This window comes from Emys orbicularis, chromosome 1 (assembly GCF_028017835.1).
Source record: "Emys orbicularis isolate rEmyOrb1 chromosome 1, rEmyOrb1.hap1, whole genome shotgun sequence".
Classification (NCBI taxonomy): Eukaryota; Metazoa; Chordata; order Testudines; family Emydidae; genus Emys; species Emys orbicularis.
Window position 1 is genome coordinate 367,461,818 of NC_088683.1, and position 23,786 is coordinate 367,485,603.

At 44.8% G+C, this 23,786-nt stretch overlaps 1 protein-coding gene across 1 annotated transcript; it reads left to right on the forward strand.

Annotated features, from left to right (window-relative positions):
• The first annotated feature begins 10,032 nt into the window (after positions 1-10,032).
• On the forward strand, positions 10,033-10,971 carry LOC135873598 (olfactory receptor 52N4-like). Its single transcript, XM_065398226.1, has one exon. The coding sequence runs from the start codon at positions 10,033-10,035 to the stop codon at positions 10,969-10,971; it is 939 nt and encodes a 312-aa protein (XP_065254298.1).
• The last annotated feature ends 12,815 nt before the right edge of the window (positions 10,972-23,786 follow it).

Genomic DNA, 23,786 nt, shown 5'->3' on the forward strand with positions numbered 1-23,786 from the left:
GACAGGAAAAGGAATTCAAATTTTCCCGGGGCTTTTCCTGTGTGGCTGGTCAGAGCATCCGCGCTCGGACTGCTGTCCAGAGCGTCAACAGAGTGGTGCACTGTGGGATAGCTCCCGGAGCTATTACCGTCGATTTCCATCCACACCAAGCCTAATTCGATATGGCCATGTCGAATTTAGCGCTACTCCTCTCGTTTTCGAGGAGTACAGAAGTCGAATTTAAAAAAGCTCTATTTCGAACTAAGTAGCTTCCTGGTGTGGACGGGTGCAGGGTTAATTCGATGTAACGGCGCTAAATTCGACATAAACGCCTAGTGCAGACCAGGCCACAGTCTTTGTTTAATCCTGATCTGATGGTGTCAAATTTGCAAATGAACTGGAGCTCAGCAGTTTCTCTTTGGAGTCTGGTCCTGAAGTTTTTTTGCTGTAAGATGGCTACCTTTACATCTGCTATTGTGTGGCCAGGGAGGTTGAAGTGTTCTCCTACAGGTTTTTGTATCTTGCCATTCCTGATATCTGACTTGTGTCCATTTATCCTCTTGCGTAGTGACTGTCCAGTTTGGCCAATGTACATAGCAGAGGGGCATAGCTGGCACATGATGGCATATTTAACATTGGTGGACGTGCAGGTGAATGAGCCGGTGATGTTGTAGCTGATCTGGTTAGGTCCTGTGATGGTGTTGCTGGTGTAGATATGTGGGCAGAGTTGGCATCGAGGTTTGTTGCATGGGTTGGTTCCTGAGTTAGAGTTGTTATGGTGCGGTGCGTGGTAACAATGAAACAACGTTGACCAGGATGACTTTAAGTGAGGAGTTACTGTACTAGCTGTGATGCAGGATGGCACAGCCCATTTCTGCATCAATTTCTGAAAGATCAACACTGTATTGAAACGTGATGCTTACCCAATGCAGAGAGTAAATGAACTATTAGAACAGTTGGAAGTTGCCAGATAGATATCCACTTTTGACTTCACAAATGGATACTGGCAAAGACCTTCAATGCCAGAATCCTGGGAGAAAAAAGCCTTTGCCACGTCCTTATAGAAACATAGAAGATTAGGGTTGGAGGAGAACTAGTCCAATCCCCTGCTCAAAGCAGGACCAATTCCCAACTAAATCATCCCAGCCAGGGCTTTGTCAAGTTTGCCTCAATTCATTATCAAGTCATTTGGTCTCAAGAGGGTGGCAGTGACTTTCAGAGGCTAACAGACTGGATATTACAATTGCATGGGTGGTATGCAACAGTACACTACTAGGGTCAATTGAAAATGGTTTTTGGTCCCATATCTTGTGGCCGCATTCCCACACATAGTGTATTACACAGGGGAAAAAAGCCATTGTGAATCGGTACGCTGAACAACAGTCTGCAATTCTCAGTTTGCCCTGACAATCTGTGCCCCTGTTATCTGATAATCATTTCTTCACTCCCAGGAGATGCTCTCATGCTGAAGTTCTCCAGGGTCTATTTTCTGCTCATCCAATGGCTCATGGAGTCAAGGGAATTGTCCGGGAGTCCTGGCCAATCTGAGAGTCTGCAGGGACTGTACAGGAGAATCATAAAGGTTGTTGCCCAGCGTATGGTGAGTCAGCCATGTGAGATCCATACACTGATTCTCAGGGCTCTGCCTTCTTCTGTCCGTCAGGAGATTTCCTCTCTCTGCTGAGCGGGATTTTGGTGAGTTGCCTGTTTCTGCATTAAAGTTAGTGTTGAGGGCTCCGGAAGGGTTCCAGGGTTCAAGTCAGGAACCGTCTGTGTAGGAATTCACCAGCACGGTGACTTGAACTGTTTAGTATTGTCAGAAACACCCAGGGATTCACCTGGTAAAATTGGAACTACCAATTTATTGGAAATAGATTAGACAAATAATTGTTTTTAAGATCAGTCCCTCTGTCCTACTGTCTGTTTCAGTAGTTTCCTTTGTTGGGGCCGTGAGGTTTTTCCTCTGGTTCATTCTATTTTTTCCAACTCAGCAACTTCACTGCCCTTTCCGGAAGTGCAGCCGAAGGCTCTGCAGTGGGTATCTGTGTTATCAGAGGGTTCACAACAAGAATGGGTCACACCCTGGCCAGATACTGCTCTCACATTCTGCCTTCATTGGATCACTCCAGTGTGACGCTGGCCTCCCTGAGAGGAAAATCCGGGTCCACGTGTTTTGAAATTCCCGTCTTTCATGCCCGGTCTCAAACACTTTCAGCACCCTAACAGAATGGTGCTCTCTCTAGGTGCACCCGAAGCCGTGATTTTCACAGCTCAGAGCCAAAAGTTAAACACTAAGGATGAAATGTTCATCCCATTGACATCGGGGCAAAACTCCCAACACGGCCAGGATTTTACCCTAAATCTACATATAGGAACTTAAACAATTGGCCTGATTTACACTGGCCATGAGCCTCCAGTGACTTGAACTGGAATGGGTATCTGTGTTACCAGAGGGCTCACAACAAGAATGGGTCACACACTGGCCAGATTCTGCTCTCGCAGTCTGCCTTCACTGGGTCGCTCCAGATTGACACTGGCTTCCGTGAGAGCAAAATCAGGCTGATGTGTTCTGGAATCCCCACCTTTCATATCTGGTTACAGAACGCCAAATGAACAGGAGGTTTCCTTCAAACTCTTTCAGCACCCTAGAACTCTCTGTAGCAGGACTCAAAGCCATGATTTTCACAGCTCAGAGCCAAAGGTTAAACACTGAGAGTGAATCTGGTCCCATTCAGTTCAATGGCAAAACTCCCAACACGGCCAGGAGTTCACCCTAAATCAACATTTAGAGACTTAAATAAATGGCCTGATTTACCCCAACCATGAGCCTCCAGTGATGTCAACTGGAGTGGTCGCATGGCCTCTAAGGATGGGTGAGCTCGTTTGGACCAAAGAAGAACTGACAGGAAAGGAGAGTTGCTGAAATCTCAAACTCATATGCTTAAAGGTTCAGAACAATGAAGATAACAATTCTTTTTAGTGAGGGAGAGGGGTCTGTTCTCCCTGTGCCCTTGCATCCCTGGTTCTGGAGAGGACAGGAACACACAGTGTGTGTATGTGGGGCAGGGAGGGGGGAGACAGTGGTGTGGAGTCCTGAAACTGGGTGAAATAGGGAATAAACATCCTGCCTAATGCACAGACCAAAGAGGCGTCATGAGGACAACGCTGTAGCAGATTGTCTCTGACAACATCCCCCATCCAGACCCTCCTCCTCCCATGAGTAACCCCACTACAGCCTCAGGAAGGGGTGTCTGGGTTTCTAGTGGGCTGCAATACGTTAAAGCTTTGTGTCATTTTGAGGAACAGTTACTCATGCTGTCTCCTTTTAGTCTCCACGTCCTCTTCCCTCCCACCTGGTTTGTCCATCTCTCCTCCCTGCACAGGCTGTGCTGCTGCTGGGGTTCCCTTCGCCCCCAGAAAGGCAGTTCAGGCTGATCTCCCCCTTTTCCCCGGTGCAGACAGACACTGAGTTTAACCTAGTCTGTGGAGGTATTTCTGTGACTTGTCGCTGTGGGGTCTGGCACCTGGTTTTGGTCCTGGGTGAGGAGTATCACTGTGTGGCAGGGCTGGAAGTTGTGGTGGGGGGAGACCTGCATGGAACAAGTGGCAAGCACTGGGCATTGTGGGGCAGGGAGCGGGATGTACACGGATAGGCAGGCAGCAATTGGGGTTGTGGGGGTGGGGAGCAGTGTATAGATGGACATGCAGGCAGTGCTGGGGTTCTGGAGGGAGGGAGGGCAGTGTACACTGAGAAGCAGGCTGCACTGAGAGGTGTACAGGGACAGGTGAGCAGCGCTGCTGGGGGTGGGGGTGGGGAGCGGCATATACATGGACAAATGGGCAACGCTGCTGAAATTAAATTTTTCTTGGTGACTGTTGGTCCAAGGTCAGCACTGTGTTCTTTTCTGGCCCTGACTGCATTTAGCCCTATCTTAACCTTTATTCAGTTTTGTTTCCAACTGTTGTTGTTATGTAATTTCAGGCATTTCACTGGAGAAAAGAAGCATTTATCTTTGTGTGAGATTGCACCACATATTCTTCACAGTGATATTATTATGACATGATTATAGCATAATTATAATACATTTTATGCAAGACAGGTTATATAACATGTTATTGGAAAATATATGATTTTCTGAATATGATTGTCCTATTTCTAAGCATGTATCATTTTAGTATCTGAAGTTATGAATATTGACTACATATCTGTGTTTCACATGTATTTACACCTGGGTAACACCGACAATGAGCCATAAGGGAAAACAATAGGCCTTAGGAGAAACTTATCTCCCACCTGGTGAGTCTTCCTGAGAACACTGCAGACATTTAGTTATGGGCATTTTTAGTAAAACACATGGACAAGTCATGGGCAATAAACCAAAATTCACAGCTCCATTACCTGTACATGATTTGTACCAGAGACCCCTGACTAAATTTTTGGTCTTCTCGGGGAAACCAGAGGATGTAGCTGCTGCCCGGTGTGTGTGTGTGTGTGGGGGGGGGGGAATGCCAAGGCAGGCACCTATGTGGCTTCTCTTGTTACACCCATACACACTGCATGGTGCTTCATAGATTTCTACACAGGAACAACTCACAAGCTGAGGATTATCCACATTATATAATGAGAGCCGGCAACTCTGAAACACGTGATAGATATGTACAGTTGTTACATGCAGGAGCTGTAACTGGAAGCTGCCCAAAAGAGTGGGCCACTGGAAAACAGATGTTAAACCCAGGATGCTGTGGGACCATTTGCTTGCCAGCTCTGTTAGCCATTCATGGTGATTGTTGTATATTCATTCCTCAGTACAACGATTTTATGTTCCCAAGCCATTAATTTTATCACCTAAAACATTCATCCATGGGATCTCTCAGCCTCGTGAAATACACCCCGAGTGTAACATTTCCAAGATGCTGCAGTCACATGAGAATTTCTCCCCACAGGACTATAGTCAACAGGGTCATGAACGGAAAGAAATCCTTCAGTAAGCTGAGGTTCAATCTTGTAGGCAAAATGTCTCCAGCTGACGCCTGGGGAGATGTTCATATATTCCAAGGTCAGAAGGGATCATTGTGATCACCTGTTCTGATGTCCTATAGAGCAGTGATGAAAAATGTGCCAAGACTCTTGATAATTGTTCCAAAGTTTACTCTCATGGTTTAAAAAATATATGCTTTATTTCCAGTCAGAATTTCGTTAACTACAATTTCTGGCCATTAGATCCTGTTACACCTCTGTATGCTAGGCTGAAAAACCTATTATTAAATATTGGTTCCCCATGTAGGTACTTATAGCTGTTATTAAGTCACCTCTCAACTACCTTTGTTAAATTAAAATTACTGAGATCATTGTGTCTATCACTATAAGGCAGGGTTTCTAATATTTTACTAATTCTTGACTCCACACATCTGATGAAGGGGACTTATGCCCAAATATATCTGAAGAAGTTGTATTTTTTACCCACGAAAGCTTATGCCCAAATAAATCTGTTAGTCTTTAAGGTGCCACCGGACTCCTCGTTGTTTTTGTGGATACAGACTAACATGGCTACCCCACTGATACATGTTACTAATTCTTGTGACTTTGTTCTAAATTGTAGACACCAGAACTGGACACAAGATTCCAGCAGCAGTCGCAAAAGTGCCAAATATAGAGGTAAAATAAGTTTCTCTCTTTGAGATTCTCCTGGTTATCATCCACAGATCACATTGACATGTTTGGCCACAGGGTCACACTGGGAGCTCATGTTTAGCTAATTATCCTTTCAAATCTTGTTCAGAGTTACTGCGCTTCCAACGAGAGTCCCCCATCGTGGAAGCATCACCTACATTCTTTGTTCCTAGATGTAGATATCTACATAGCTATGTTAGAACATGTGTTGCTTCAACCCAGTTTGCCAATTAATCCAGATTGCTCTGAATCACTAAACTGTCCTCTTCATTATTTATGATCCCCCATTTTTTGTGTCATCTTCAAACATCATCAATATTCAGTCATGAGAAGGATAAGCGGCTAAGTTGCTGACATGTGTCTCTCCTCACACTTGTCAGTTAACAACTGTAGCTTATGTCTCAGACAAAGCTGGGTTCCTGCAAAAAAGTGTCTCACCAAAAGAAACACGGAAAGTAACAGAGGTGCAGGCCTGTAGCCCTAATTACCAAGACCCTAGTGCCCTTCCTGCCCATTCTGTTGAGCACAAAGTCATAGCTCAGCATGATAATGTCCGTTTCCATGGGGGAAACTTGGCTCTTTTCCAGTATAGGCATTGCATCCTGGATCAGACCTATGGTCTATCTATTCCTGCCTCAAGTGTTGCAGGAGAATGTGTACAAATCTGAGCAGTAGATGGATGGGTGAGGTGACTTGAGCCTCAAGAGGGTGTCAGCCTAATGCCTAAAACCTAGAGACTGACTTATGCCCTGGCACACATTGGTGTATACGTTTTCTTAAATATTTATTTAGCTGTAACTAGTATAATGGGGTAGTTTTACTGCTCATGTGAATGACCAAACCCTTCCTGATCCTTGCTTAGCTGATGGCCTCAATTACCTCTTGTGACAATGAGTTCATTGGTCTAATTAATCATTGAGTGAAAAAAGCATTTTTAAATCTTTTTTGAATTTGCCCCCTTTCAGTTTAATTGAACGTCCACTTGATCTTGTGTTAGGAGACAGGGAGAACACTTTCTCAATCTACCCGCTATCAGTCAGTATTTTATAGACATTTCTCATGTTCCCTCTTCTTTGTATCCTTTGTAAGGCAACAATCTCAGTCTTTTCAACAGGTTTCAGGGTAGCAGCCGTGTTAGTCTGTATCCGCAAAAAGAACAGGAGTACTTGTGGCACCTTAGAGACTAACACATTTATTTGAGCATAAGCTTTCATGGGCTACAGCCAACTTCTTTGGGTGCATAGAATGGAACATATATTGAGGAGATATATATACACATACAGAGAGCATGAACAGGTGGGAGTTGTCTTACCAACTCTGAGAGGCCAATTAAGTAAGAGAAAAAAACTTTTGAAGTGATAATCAAGATAGCCCAGTACAGACAGTTTGATAAGAAGTGTGAGAATACTTACAAGGGGAGATAGATTCAATGTTTGTAATGGCTCAGCCATTCCCAGTCCCTATTCAAGCCTAAGTTGATTGTATCTAGTTTGCATATCAATTCCAGCTCAGCAGTTTCTCGATGGAGTCTGTTTTTGAAGCTTTTCTGTTGCAAAATTGCCACCCGCAGGTCTGTCATTGAATGACCAGACAGGTTATAGATTGCTTCCGTCAACATGCGAAGGCTGAAATTGTGGAAAAGCAACATCACTTGCCCCATAACCTCAGCCATGCTGAACACAACGCCATCTACAGCCTCAGAAACAACTCTGACATCATAAATGAAAAGGCTGACAAAGGAGGTGCTGTCGTCATCATGAATAAATTGGAATATGACCAAGAGGCTGCTAGACAGCTCTCTAACACCACATTCTACAGGCCATTATCCTCTGATCCCACTGAGGATTACCTAAAGAAACTACACCATCTGCTAAAAAAACTTCCTGACAAAGCACAGGAACAAATCTGTACAGACACATGCCTAGAACCCCGACCAGGGGTATTCTATTTGCTACCCAAGATCCATAAACCTGGAAATCCTGGATGCCCCATCATCTCAGGCATTGGCACCCTAACATCAGGATTGTCTGGCTATGTGGACTCTCTCCCCAGGCCCTACGCTACCAGCATTCCAAGCTGTCCTCGAGACACCACTGACTTCCTGAGGAAACTACAATCCATCGGTGATCTTCCAGAAAACACCATCCTGGCCACTATGGATGTAGAAGCCCTCTACACCAATATTCCACACAAAGATGGACTACAAGCTATCAGGAACAGTATCCCCGATAATGTCACAGCTAACCTGGTGGCTGAACTTTGTGACTTTGTCCTCACCCACAACTATTTCACATTTGGGGACAATATATACCTTCAAGTCAGCGGCACTGCTATGGGTACCCGCATGGCCCCACAGTATGCCAACATTTTTATGGCTGACTTAGAACAACGCTTCCTTAGCTCTCGTCCCCTAACGCCCCTACTCTACTTGAGCTACATTGATGACATCTTCATCATCTGGTCCCATGGAAAAGAAGCCCTTGAGGAACTCCACCATGATGTCAATAATTTCCATCCCACCATCAACCTCAGCCTAGATCAATCCACACAAGCGGTCCATTTCCTGGACACTACTGTACTAATAAGCGATGGTCACATAAATACCACCCTATACCAGAAACCTACTGACTGCTATACTTACCTACATGCCTCCAGTTTCCATCCAGGACACACCACACGATCCATTGTCTACAGCCAAGCTCTAAGATATAACCGCATTTGCTCCAATCCCTCAGATAGAGACAAGCACCTACAAGATCTCTATCAAGCATTCTTAAAACTACAATACCCACCTGCTGAAGTGAAAAAATAGATTGACAGAGCCAGACGAGTACCCAGAAGTCACCTCCTACAAGACAGGCCCAACAAAGAAAATAACAGAACACCACTAGCTGTCACCTTCAGCCCCCAACTAAAACCTCTCCAGCGCATCATCAGAGATCTACAACCTATCCTGAAAGATGATCCTTTACTCTCACAGATCTTGGGAGACAGACCTGTCCTCGCTTACAGACAACCCCCCAACCTAAAGCAAATACTCACCAGCAACCACACATCACTGAACAAAAACACTGATACAGGAACCTATCCTTGTAACAAAGCCCGATGCCAACTCTGTCCACATATCTATTCAAGTGACATCATCATAGGGCCTAATCACATCAGCCATACCATCAGGGGCTCGTTCACCTGCACATCTACCAATGTGATATATGCCATCATGTGCCAGCAATGCCCCTCTGCCATGTACATTGGCCAAACCGGACAGTCTCTAAGCAAAAGAATTAATGGACACAAATCTGACATCAGGAATCATAATACTCAAAAACCAGTGGGAGAACACTTCAACCTCTCTGGTCATTCAATGACAGACCTGCGGGTGGCAATTTTGCAACAGAAAAACTTCAAAAACAGACTCCATCGAGAAACTGCTGAGCTGGAATTGATATGCAAACTAGATAAAATCAATTTAGGTTTGAATAAAGACTGGGAATGGCTGAGCCATTACAAACATTGAATCTATCTCCCCTTGTAAGTATTCTCACACTTCTTATCAAACTGTCTGTACTGGGCTATCTTGATTATCACTTCGAAAGTTTTTTTCTCTTACTTAATTGGCCTCTCAGAGTTGGTAAGACAACTCCCACCTGTTCATGCTCTCTGTATGTGTGTATATATATCTCCTCAATATATGTTCCAGTCTATGCATCCGAAGAAGTGGGCTGTAGCCCACAAAAGCTTATGCTCAAATAAATTTGTTAGTCTTTTCAACCTCTCTCTCAATATGAGTTTTCCCATGCCCTTGATCATTCTTGTTGCTCTTGCCTGAATCCCTCTAGTTCTGCAATATCCTATGCGAGAAGGGTGCCCGGTACTACACAGAGGAGTCCAGAGGAGGGTGAAACATTGACTGACTGATCTCATGGCTTTGTATTTTCTGTATGATTCTCTATACCACTCCTCCTAGACCCCAATGTTTTGCTTAATTTCTGTCTGTGTACCAAGATGCCCAGATCCCTGTCCTGAGTTCATACAGGTAAACTACAACCTTGCTGGTGTTTAAGGAGTTCAAGCTTTCCCCTCCATTGGCCATACACATTGCAGTTCCTGACATCAAAATTCATCTGCCAACATGCTCCCCATTAACCTGGCTTGGCTCTCTCCCCCTGAGAAGTTCTCCGTACTTGACTGTGACCTAAATAATCTGGTGCCATCTGCAAATGTTGTCACCTCACTGCTCACCACCCATTCTAGGTTGGTAATAACTATAAAATATTTACTATATTAATTGTTGTATAAAGTGTGTAACCCCCCTCACTGAGCTTCTCTCCCTTCAAAGGTACGTTAGCATTTCTAAGACTAATCGACGCATTGACGACTTCATGGCAGCTTTGAACCTCACCCACTCTGACCCATCAACATTCATCCTAATGGGGATCCCTGGCATGGAAGATGCCCACGTCTGGATTTCCATCCCTTTCTCTACCTCCTACATTATCAGCCTGTTGGGAAATTTCATGGTTCTCTTTGTTGTAGGCAAAGAGCAGACCCTGCACAAGCCGATGTACCTGCTGCTCAGCATGCTGGCACTCACAGACATCGCCAAGTGTACCCTCATCTTGCCAAAGGCACTGTGTATATTTTGGTTCAATCTGAAAGTCATTACTGTGGGTGGCTGCTTCAGCCAGATTTTCTTGCTTCACACAGTTGCTTTTATGCAGTCTGCTATTCTCATGACAATGGCCTTTGATCGCTATGTTGCCATATGTAACCCTCTGAGATACGCCACCATCCTCACCAATGCACGAGTAGCTAAGCTAGGGCTTGCAAGTTTGATAAGGTCTGCTGTCTTCATGCTGCCTCTGCCCCTGCTCCTGAGCAGGCTACCATTCTGTGCCAGCCACATTATCCCCCACACGCACTGTGAGCACCTGCTTGTGGCAAAGATGTCTTGTGGGGACATCACAGTCAACAATACATACGGCTTGCTGATGGCCATTGTACTCATGGGGTCAGATCTGATGCTCATTGCTCTGTCCTATGGTCTTATCATCAGGACTGTCCTCAGAATCTCCTCCAAGAGAGCCCCCCAAAAAGCACTCAACACCTGCACAGCCCACATCTGTGTGATGTTGATGTTTTATAGTCCCATCTTCTTCACCAGCCTGACACACCAGTTCGGTCAGGGCATCGCTCCCCACATTCACATCATCTTGGTTGACTTCTATGTCCTCATCCCTTCCATGCTCAACCCTATCATTTATGGGGTCAAAACCAAAGAACTTCGTTACAAAGTGGGCAAATACACTTGCAGGAGTTGATCACTGGGGGCCACTGACTTTAAACCTGTGTGACATCTGGGGAAAAGTTATCTCCTGGTTAATCAAGGTTCTCTGTCCCAGTTTGGCTGATCTCAGCATTGTGGAAGTTCTGAGAAGTTCCTCTCATGTAATGTCTTGTCACTCCATCACCAAGCACTGCTCTCTCTGTTGCTTTGTTCCTTCTCTTTCACCATCATCAGTCCTCTATCATTGGCTCGCGTCAGCCCCCAGCTCCACACACCCTGTCACTTGGCCTTTCTGTAACTCTTAGACCACCAGAAGATACTGGAGCTGTCTGATGCAAGGTTGCTTTCCATTAATGCCTGCGTGACTATGTTCCTGATCAGATTGAGGAAGAGAACCTAGACTTTCATATAGCCAAAGAGAAAAGAAAGATCCTATAATGCTGAACTTCTTTATCATATGTACATTCATCTGGTGAGCAATTTTTTTTACCTCCAATCCTTGAGAAAACCTGGAGGATAAAGCAAATAAAGACTAACAGTAACAAATTAGCAACAAAGAGTCCTGTGGCACCTTATAGACTAACAGACGTATTGGAGCATAAGCTTTCGTGGGTGAATACCCATTGACGAAGTGGGTATTCACCCACGAAAGCTTATGCTCCAATACATCTGTTAGTCTATAAGGTGCCACAGGACTCTTTTTCGCTTTTTACAGATTCAGACTAACATGACTACCCCTCTGATACAGTAACAAATTAATTCAACACAGACTAACAGTAACAAACTAATTCAACACAAAATGTGGACATTCACTACCGTCACTGAATGCAATTGGGAATAAATAATATAATAATGTTATTTTTGTTTTTACAGTACATATGTTTTGGGCTTCGTTGGGGCTATTTTTAATGCCATCATTTGTCATTTTTTGTTTGAAACAGCTGCCAACCCTCAACAGGGATACAGGTCCCAGTACTGGGGGGTTGATTTTGAATTTGTTTGTCATCTGTTACGTTTGTTGCTAATGTGCACAACCTGCTGCTGGGGCATGTGGGCATTTTTTTGTCATCAAATTTGTACTAAGTATCTAATGAAAGCTTTCATTTGTTATAGACCAGTGTGTGAATAAAAGAAAAACAACAACTTTGTTTCAAGAAATTAATTGGGCTGCTTTGAAGTTAGTTTTGAAGTGACTTTGGGCTATTAATGCAGCAGAAATCTGTTAGCCCCAGTCGGAGTCAGAAGGCCAGAGAAGGAGCCCAGAAGGCAGAGCAGGGCTGGAGGCAGAGCAGCAGTGATGTGTCATAAGAGACAGTACTGTATAGCCAGGGCCTGGGAAGGAGGCCTGGGACGTGTGAGGAAGAGACTATACTTTTCTTACATCCCAGAGACAGCGGTTTGTGGTGTCCCTGTGCCCACAGAGCGGGGTTCCTTGTTTCCCTAAACCTTTTCCATTTATTTTTTATGTTGTTTAATAAATTGTATGTGGTTTTAACGTCATGCAGTGTTCAGCAGGTCAGGGAAAAGGCTGGGGCAGAGAAAGCACCCAGAGTGGGGTCACCTTGTCCTAAGTGATCAAAATAAGTCTGGGGGTAAAACCCAGGGCTGGCCTTCTATGTGGGCGATGTCTCATATTGAGGTACTGTACGGGGCATGGTTTGGCACCTCCCACGTGATGTCATCTGCCGACCAAGAGCCAGCTGGGCATATGGAGGCAGGCAACCAGTCTGCCAGGTGAGAGACACACAGCACTGGAGAGGGTGGACCCAAGCTGCAGCTTGACCAGACAGGCACTCAGCCAGGTAACTCCTCCAGTGGGATCAGGGGTGCACAGGGCTCCCCATTCTCCCAGGACAGAGGGCCCCCTGCATTAGAAGCCATGCCTGGAGTGGGGCTGGGCTGGAAGAGGCTCCCAATCTGATCTCTGGGATGGGCAGCTGCGGTTGGTGGGGGAAAGGAGGAGGACAGGGGCATATGCCAGCAGCTCTGTGTCCTGTGTTGGGGACTGGCTCTATCTGACATTGAATCTATCTGGTAGAGCTCCGGAGGGAGGCCCCCAAACCACAAGCTTTCAGGTGTTAAACAGCTAAATGCTCAAATCTGTCTAGTAAGAGCTGACAGACACAAATACGGAAAGTTCTGTGATGCAAGACACAGAAACATGCAAAAGCTACCGGACTCAAGTGCTCAAAAACAACCCCTGTAAGGCAACCAAAGGGCATGGCAGTGATAAACAGTAAACAAGGGCAGAGAATTTAGTGGGTAATTAGAGGATAATTATTGGGCCAAGATCAGAACCGCCCACCCGATTAGGGGGAGGGCTAATGCTTACAATAAAGGGGAAATGCAAACAAACCTTGGGGCTCACTCCTCAGGCTTAGGGAGGAGGGGAATGGGCAGTGCAGCTTGCAAGTTTGTTACAATTCGGATGCAATAAACGGCGATCTAGGGTCCTGCCTCTAGAGTTGATCCTTTCCCCTCTCTCAATTTCTACCCCCAATATGCCAGCTGGGGGCTTGGAGCCTCCCTGCTATCTAGATTGGGGGGTGGGACTGCACTAAGAGTCCCACACTTGCCCAGGAAAGGGCTCACTCTTTCCCTGGCACTGCCGACAGGTAGGGGAGCACACATGTCATTCTACACAGGTGATTACTACACTAACTGGGGAGGCTGCAGCCTGCTCCCATCCCTCCCCCGCAAAGAAGTGACACATGAGGGGATATGCAGGGTCATATAACCCCCAAAGTTTTCTGCCAGGGTTTGCCTGCCGAGCCGCCCCCCCTGCTGCACAGAACCTGCTGGAGCCAGGGACCAAGAGTGGTAAACAAACAGCACGTGCACCAAATAGCTGGGAGCCGCAGGGAGAGGCTGCTACTTTAGCTCCGTAGGGAGAGGTATGTAGGGGTACAGCAACCGTTTCCAATAGGGAAACTGAGGGTGAGGAGAAGGCTGCCTGGGAGGGGGGGCGTGACTGGAGCTGTTGGGGGGAATCTTTAAAGTGTGCCCTCCCATCATCAGCAGGTAAGATTCATCCCTGCTTCCCTGGATCAGAAGTTTCTCTCGCTAGGTCCCAGGGGCTGCCTCCCCAAATTCAGGCAGGAGGGTGCACAGGAGATAAATGTGTGTAGGATCAGCTCCCCCTGTGCCTCCCCCACATGTGAAGAGGAGTAGGAATGGGGGCTGTCAAGGCTGATTCCACACTCTGGCGTGTCAAGTGAAGAAGGTGTGGGCCTGCAAGGACTCTAAAAATGAATACTTGCCACTCCAGGCTTGTATTAAACTCCCAAGGTTACAGATCCCTGACCTTGGGTTGGTAAATGCTGCCACCACCCAAGTGAAAACCCCCTTTGAGATTCCAGGAAGGCGCACTTGGGAGTTCCTTCCTGTGGCGTACCCCACGCTCTTTCACCCCTCCTCCGGGAAAGAGCCAAGAAAATGAAAGAAAAAGAAATGAGCTGTTTTCACCAGCTGAACTCCTCTTAGCAGCTAACTGAGAAATATAGGCACAGACTATGTCAGACACAGAAATCCAATCCTGTTTTTTAAAAAGGTAAATTTTATTTAAAAAAAAGAAAGAAAACACATCTGGAAAATCCAGGTGATGCTAGATTTTAAAAGAGCAACTGAAAGGATTAAACACCAATAATGGCTTTCTTGGGGTCCAGCTTAAAAGTTACAAAAACACCTGTGTTTAGGGTGACCAGACATCCTGATAAAATCGGGACCATCCCGATATTTAGGTGTTTGTCCTGATATTTCGCTCCGCCAGCTTTTTTTCTTTTTTTTCCCCTCCACCGGCAGCACTCGCCTTTTTTTTTTTGCCCCCCCCCCAACATGTGTCCCGATATTTTCTTCCTCTCATCTGGTCACCCTACCTTTTTTTAGCACAGAGGAATCCACAAGCCCAAAATAAAGAGATAAACCTGATCACGTGGAACTAAACATTTCCTGTGCTACTTACGTATCTGTGGTTCCAAATGTGTAGTTTCTAGGTATAATGCTGATGATTTTTCATACCTGGCCCAAGCTTCATAGCATACCTGCTGCTCTGTGTCTCTCCAGCCAATAGAACAACAACACACAGACGAAGGGGAAGTTTTTTTTCTCAATTTTAAAAGTTTCTAGTCTTCCCATTGGCTCCTTTGGCCAGGTGCCAATGGAGTTCCTCTTACCTAAGCATTTCAGTGAGACTTCTTAACACTTTACAGGCAAGGCAAGTAGAGAACAACTACTAAGAAGGATTTGTATAGCTTCCTGTCTCAGGTGGATGCCGTGCTGGGTGACTTTACTGAATGGGGGATTCTGAGGTAATATTATGTATAACTCTCTTATGCTCCTCCTTGTCCTGCACCTCAGTTTGGCTCTTTGTTGGAGCCCAGGACAGAGCTCTGTCTTTTCTGTACTTTTCAGAAAGTGTTTCACAGAGTGAAATCTTGGAGCTATTGTGTATAAAACCATGACAAAGAGATGTTAACAGTTCTCAGTCTGTTTCAAGGAGAGCATACCATACATCTATTAATGGAGATTCTCTATATCCTAATGAGAAGGAGAGGATGGAAGCTGACAAAATATGGGTAGGATCTGATGGGAAACAGTCAAATGAAAGAGTCCCATTCAATCACACCACGTAATGGCATATATATATATTGGTATTCACATCTTCTCATCAGCTGTTGGGAGTGGGCCACATCCACCCTGATTGAATTGACCTCATTAGCACTGGTCCTCTGCACAGTAATGTAACACACCCATCTTTGCATGTGTATATATACCTGACAAACTGAAGCTTCCACTTCATGCCTCTCACGAACTGGGCTCCAGCCCAAGAAAACTTATGCCCAAATAAATGTATTAGTCTTTAATGTGCCACAGGACTCCTTGTTGTTTTAGCAGATTTTCTTTGTAGCTCAAACAGACTGCCATTTCTTCTTGTTTAAAACTGCAGTCCTTGTCACCAAGAACAGTACAGAAGCCATGTTCCTGAACTTTCTGAATGATTATGCTATTCACAATATCAGCAGTAATTTCGAAAAGTTCATTTTGAATTGAGCGGTTTGTGAAATTGAAAATATCACGTAGGGCTTTTGGGGGGTTTATTTATTTATTTGGTAAATACTTCATCATAAGTGAAAACAAACTGCATAATTCCAGAAAGTTTCTCCCTTTTGCTGATTTGTCTCTTGCATCCTAACCCCGCAGTGCAATTCCTTGATTAGCCAGGTAAAGAAGTGCATTGTTGATTCTTGCAGCATAGTCTCTCTTTTTATGTAACGGCATCTTGTGAGAATTTCATAACTGTGCCACTGTAGAGCCCGCTTCTTTTGACTGTTTGAAAAAAATGCCACCTTTCAGAATACTATTTGTGTATGGCAGAGGGTATATATTTCTGAAGCTTTTTTCATATATTTTCCAATGTCTTATTCCGTTTTTGGCACATGGGAAGTCTCTCAAACCACTGGAAAACTGTCTGCAGGGAAAGTAGAAAACATCTGCCTGCTCACTGTACTCAAAAAATGAAAATGTCTTGTAATATTCCAATGTAAATGTGAAAGACCGAGACACAACTTTGCTTATTCTAGTGTCCCTAGTTCACTTTCTCGCCTTTGGACTTTGCACCACTTAATTGCCCATGGCATTTATATGCCCTTGCTCTTTGGTTGATGTCTTGCTCCTACATCTGGCCCAGCTGAGGGACTCCTCCTGCTGCTGAGCCTACTGATGCTGGAGTAACTCAGGTAAGGGGGCTGAAACTTGGGGAGCCGTCAGGCCATAGCCTGCTTTAAAATATGGTTCTGTTTTTCACTGGCCAGCGGTTGGGGCCTTGGGGGAGGAACCCAGTGTAAGTAATTGTTACTTGAGGAGGCTAACTGTTTGTGCATATCTCTCTTTCAGTGATAAAGAGGGCAAAAACTAATGACTTTACCTTGGGGTATGGGGTATGGGTATGGCCCAATCTCCAAGGGCCAGCTCAGACCAATGGCTCTCCCATGCTGTGGTAATCCAAACAGCAAATAAAGGGGATCAATCAAGTCCAGCGTACGTATGAGAGATGAATGCTTCCCTCTCAGGCTGTCCCTGCAGCAGGCCCTCCCTTCGCTCAGGCAGGGACCTTTGGGCAGTTGTTCAGGGGGTGATTCTGCCTTCCCTCAGCTCATCTCCCCTGGCGCTGTTGCTAGTAGGTCTGCTCTCCTCCCTGTCTGTCATAAAACGAGCTGCTCCCTGGCCTTTTTGCCTTTTTCAAGCACTTCTCTTCAGACTTGATTTGTCTGCCCCCTTATTCTGATAATTTACTGGCTGAATGTTTGGCTTCTTTGAAGTCAATTTGAAATGTAGCTACAAGTTCAGTGGCTTTGGGGAGTAATCCTGCTGCTTTGTCTTTGCATTGTAGCAGTTTTGAAACAGCATTTACCATTTGCAGAATCATTCTTTGGAGCACATTGAGAAAAAGAAAACTAAAAATTTCCTTAATTTCTTTAATGCTAAAGGCTCATAAGTTTCAATGGGATTTTTGCTCAGAGAAATATTTCTATGGGTGCCTCAATTGTGGTCTAAAAACTGAAATCAGAAGCTATGCCTTTGAGAAGGCATCTCATGCAGTGATGTTAAATTCACTTTAGACAGAAAGTTACACATTTCAGCTTTTTTCATGTATATGAAGATTTCACAACTGCACACAGGATGGGATCGACAAGCCCAAAAGCTGGTGGATATTCCAATATTTAGATTTACCAAGCCAGCACAAAACAGCTTCTGTATTACCTCACTGGTTACTCAGAAGTCCAAACAACGCAGTTCCCTTAAAGTACCCAGCCTCAGGCCTCCATCCAGGCACACATGTCAAATGGATGATGATAATTTCTGAAACTATTATCTCATCATGTGACAGAAAAGGTTCTCCCAATCCCAAAGGATCAGCCACACACCCAGGTCAAATTATAACTTAGATCTTACCCCAAATAAACACTTATAGCTAATTCTTATTAACTAAACTAAAATCTATTAAAAAAGAAAAGAGAGAGAGAGTTGGTTGAACGATCAATATACACACAGACATGAGTTCAATTCTTGAGGTCCAGATACATAGCAGAGATGATGAGTTTGTAGTTGCCAAAAGTTCTTTTAAAAATAGTATATTGCTTATACTCCAATGTCCATATTAAGGGTGACTCCAGCCAATGACTAGGGAATCTCAATTCTAATGGCTTAGGGTTTCCCCGTCTTGAAACCCTAAGCAGATCTGAGATAAAGGAGGATCGTGTTGCAGGGTCTTTATTCATTTCCAGCAGCCTCTTGGCATGAGAGAACAATAGGCTTAACTTTCTGTCTCCCAAACACCATGGCAATTAGCATAGGGTAATTTATCCATTAAACAGTTTATATACAGGTTACCACAACCTTCAAAGAGACATACAGACAATAATACTGTTTCACTCAAGTGTCATCATAAATGTTAATATTCCTATTTTGATCTTTGAATCAAAGTAATAGACAAGAATTGTTTGTTTACATCACACGACCTGAGCAAACATCTACCCTTCTATCTCTAACAAAGCAGGCTGCATTTCAAAGTTCTATTCTAACCTAACTCAATAACCCAACAATCATTTACATATCTTCCTAACAAGTCTTTAAAGTTCAGCCATGAGTCTTGTCAGTCTATGAGTTAATTAACTCTTTCTGGCCCTGAGGCACCTTTCAATGAGATATAATATTATACTCATATAACGTCACACCAGGATTCCTGGAGGCTGAACCCCCAGTCTCATCATGGTCACTTAGATCAGGGCCTAGGGTGTCCTCACTCCAGGATACTGTAGTCACACCGGATGCTTCCCTGACCCACTGATCACTACATTAAATTCTAACCAAATATAATTTCTTAAACAGAAACTATAAGAAAAATAAGGAAAAAATGGGAAAGCTTCAAGGAAAGAAGAAACCTCACTGTGTGGGCACAGGGACATAGCAAACAGCTGTCTCTGGGATGTAAGGAAAGTTCACTGTCATTTCCTCACATGTCCCAGGCCTCCTGCCCAGTCTGTGGCTGCCCTGCAGTGATACCATTGGTGTCACACAATTGTTCTGGCAGTGGCCACATGCCTTCAGCCTCTTGGCGGCAGAACCCTTCTCCCCAGCATCTGACCTCTCATCAAATTCACATTCCAGGTTCTGAGTTCAGCCTTATAGGCCCCTTGTCTGGTGACGTCCACCAGCTACTCATTTTGTTCTGCTGTTCCTTGGGGCATAGCCAGCATCCACTGCTCTGGCTCTTTCCCTGAAGCTCCCGGCTCTAGCTCAGCTGTGACTCCCCATTGGAGCAGCTGGTCTGTGCTAACCCAGCTCCCGGTTCTGGTCTGCTCCAGATGCAGCTCCCCAGCTCTGCCTCAGCACCGCTGCTCTGCCTCCAGCCCAGCCCTGACTCTTCTGGCTCAGTGCTGCTTCTCTGGCTCCAGCCCGACTCTGCCTCCCGGGCTGTTTTTCTGGCCCTTGTGTTTCTTGCTGCTGCTTCTCCGGCTCCAGCCACATTGAGGTGCTGCTCAGGTTTGCCAGATTTCTCCTGCCTTATTAATTCCAAATCACACACAAAAAACAACCCAAAAGTAGCCCGATCTATTTCTTCAAACAACGTTTTTTTTTAATTAACACATTGGTCTATGCATCAAAAAATAAATGAAAGCTTTCATTAGATATCTAGTACAGTTTTGAATAAAAAAAATAAGCTGCAAGACCCAGCAGGAGTTTGTCCACATTAATGGAAAAGCCACATTGCATCTGAAAGTTGCAGTATCTTCTGCTATTCTAGGAGTTATGGAAAGGCCGAGAGACAGGGTGTGTGGGGCTGGGGTCTGATGGGTGAGAAAGGAAAAGGTCAGGTGATGGTCAGAGAGTGGGAACTAAGCAATGGAGAGAGCAGTGCTTGGTGATAGAGTGATAAGATATTAGGTGTGAGGAACTTCTTAGACTGTGAACTTACACAATGCTGAGCTCAGCCAAACTGGGACAGTGCACCCTTGATAAAAAGGAGATCTCCTTTCCCCTCTTGTCACACAGGTTTCAAAGCAGTGGCCCCCCAGCAATTAACTTTTGCAAGTGTATTTGCCCACTTTGTCACAAAGCTCTTTGGTTTTGACCCCATAAATGATAGGGTTGAGCATGGGAACAACAAGATAGAGATTGCTCAAGGTGATGTGAATGTCGGGAGCAATGCCCTGACCGAACCGGTTTGTGAGGATGGAGAAGAGGGAGGGAGTATAATACATCAGCATCACAAAGATGTGGGCTGTGCAAGTGTTGAGAGCTTTTTGGTGGTCTTTCTTGGAGGAGATTCTGAGGACGGCCCTGATAATCAGGCCATACGACAGGACAATGAGTGCCAGATCTAACCCGATGACCACAAATGCTATAACCAAGCCATACATCTTGTTGAGTGTGCTGTCCCCACATGACATCTTCACCACAGCTATGTTCTCGCAGTATGTGTTAGGGATAATGCGGTTGGCACAGAATGGCTGCCTGCTCAGGAGCAGGGGCATGGGCAGAACAGGAGAACGGCTCTTATAAAACGCATTAGCCCTAACTTACCTGTTTGTGCATTAGTGAGGATGGTGGCGTATCTCAGAGGGCTACATATGGCAACATAGTGATCAAAGGCCATTGTCACGAGGATGGATGACTGCGTAATAGAAATAGTGTGAAGGAAGAACATCTGGGTGAGGCAGCCACCCAGAGTAATGCCTTTCAAATTGAACCAAAATATACAGAGTGCCTTTGGTATGACGAAGGAAGATGTGGCAATGTCTGTGAGCACCAGCATGCAGAGCAGCAGGTACATTGGCTTATGCAGGGTCTGCTCTTTGCCTACAACAAACAGAAGCATGAAATTTCCCACCAACCGATAAAGTAGGATATCGAGAACGGGATGGAAATCCATTCATGGGCAGATTCCAGGCCAGAGATGCCCGTTAGGATGAAAGTGGAAGTGTCAGAGGGGGTGAGGTTGATACCTGCCATGAGTTGTTCGATGGGTCTAACAGGCTCAGAAATACTCAAGGCGCTTGTGAAGGGAGAGAAGCGTAGAGAGGTGGGTTACCTGCTTTATAGGAAATAGAACAGTAAATATTTTATAGTTATTACACATCTAGAAAGCTAATCAAGCCAGTGAATGGGCAGCCTGATGACAGATGAACTTTGATTTCAATAACTGCAACTATGTGTGTCCATTAGAGGGAAAAACTTGAACTCCTCAAATACGTAACAAGGTTCTAATTTAAATGTCTGAACTCAGGACAGGGATCTGGGTGTCACGAACACAACTCTGTGAAACCCTGCTCACAGTGAAAGCACGGAGAGAAACTGAGCAAAACTTTGGGTTCCAGGAGTTGTGGGATGGGGAATCCTACAGGAAATACAATGCCATGAAAAGAGTCAGTCAATGTTTCACCCTCCTCTGAACTCGTCTGTACAGTACTGGGCACCCTTCTCACACAGGATATTGCAGATCTAGAAGGGTTCATGCAAGGGCAATGAGAATGATCAATGATCTGGTGAAAATGTCATGCACAGAGCCTGGAGTCACGTGGGCAAGCCAGATGTCTACGCATGACTCAGTTCTTTACTGGCCGAGCCATTGTTTACATGTTAGTTTGAATGTTCCCAGGAAAGCTCAGATGTGGATTGGCATGTTCCAAAGTCCATTGTCATTTAAGTGTTTCTTTATTGGGCACTTACTGTGACAATGCGGTTCTGGCGGAACCCAACTGAGAGTGCCAACTCAGGACAAATTGCTCAAACAGGGCAGTTACAGCCCAAGGCTGGGGTTTTTCCACCTCTAAGGCAAACCAAACCAGCCAGACTAAGAGGACTTCGGTCTCACCCCACTGGCTAACCGCAAGTCTCACAAGCAATCTCCTTAGATACTCCAGTTTCCCAGTATCACCACCAGTGCCACTCGTTATGGGGACAAATGGTTATGAAAACCAAGACCCCAGTAAAAGAAAAAGGTTCTCCTGATCCCAAAGGACCAAGCCCCAGACCCAGGTCAATATACAAATCAGATCTTACCCACAAATCACGCTGTTGCCAATCCTTTAGAATCTAAAATCTAAAGATTTATTGACAAAAGGAAAAAGATAGAGATGAGAGCTAGAATTGGTTAAGTGGAATCAATTACATACAGTAATGGCAAAGTTCTTGGTTCAGGCTTGCAGCAGCGATAGAATAAACTGCAGGTTCAAATCAAGTCTCTGGAATACATCCCCCGCTGGGATGGGTCCTCAGTCCTTTGTTCAGAGCTTCAGTTTGTAGCAAAGTTCCTCCAGAGGTATGAAGCAGGATTGAAGACAAGATGGAGATGAGGAATCAGCCTTATATAGTCTTTTCCAGGTGTAAGAACACCTCTTTGTTCTTACTGTGGAAAATTACAGTAAGATGGAGTCTGCAGTCACATGGGCCAGTCCCTGCATACTTTGCTGAGTCTCAAGGCATATTTGCCTTCTCTCAATGGGTCCATTGTATAGCTGATGGTCCTTAATGGGCCATCAAGCAGGCTAGGCAGAGCTAACACCAGTTTGTCTGGGATGTCACCCAGCAGCATAGCATAAGTTTGAAATACAGACAGTATAGAGCCAATATTCATAACTTCAACTACAAAATTGATACACACATATAGACAGCCTAATCATAACCAGTAAACCATAACCTTGTCTTAGACACCTCATTTGACCCCCTTTATACAAGATTTGCGTGCCACTACAGGACCTTGATTGCAACAATGATCTATATGGTCCCAGATTATATCAATAACGTCACACTTACTGAGAATAGTCCCTTCTCAAGAAGGTGACCAAATGTTTCACTGAGGCTACTTAGAATGAAAACACATTGATATACAAGTATATAGCCAATATTCATAACTTCAACTACAATAATGACACACCGATAGAGATAGCATACTTATAATCCGCAAATCATAACCTTTCCATAGATACCTTACACGACAAACTTTGTACAATATTTGCTGCAAATATATAACAGTGGTTGCAACAATGATCTATAAGGTCACAGGTTATGTCAGTAACGTCACATCAGGTTTGCCAGATTTCTATTGCATTAATAATTCCAAACCACATAAACCCTAACCCAATAATAGCCCAATCTATTTCTTCAAACAAAGGTGTTTTTTTTTTATTAGCACATTGGTCTATACATCAAATAACAAATGAAAGCTTTCGTTAGATATCCAGTACAGAATTAATCAAAAAAAAAAAAGCTGCAAGCCCCAGCAGGAGTTTGTCCACATTAACAGAAAAGCCACCTTGCATCCGAATGTTGCAGTATCTTCTGGTATCCTAGGAGTTATGGAAAGGTCGAGTGACAGGGTGTGTGGGGTTAGGGTCTGATGGGTGACAAAGAAAAAGGACAGGTGATGGTTAGAGAGAGGGAACTCAGCAATGGCGAGAGCAGTGGTTGGTGATAGAGCGATAAGACATTAGGTGTGAGGAACTTCTCAGGATGTGAACTTGCACAATGGTGTGTTCAGCCAAACTAGGACAGAGCACCCCTGATTAACAAGGAGATCTCCTTTCCCCTCTTGTCACACAGGTTTCAAAGCAGTGGCCCCACAGCGATTAACTTCTGCAGGTGCATTTGCCCACTTTGTCACGAAGCTCTTTGTTTTGGACCCCATAAATGATAGGGTTGAGCATGGGAGGAACAACAAGATAGAGGTTGTTCAATATTATGTAAATGTGGGGAGCAATGCCCTGACCGAAATGGTGTGTCAGGTTGGAGAAGAGGCCGGGAATATAATATGTCAGCATCACACACCTGTGGGCGGAGCAAGTGCTGAGG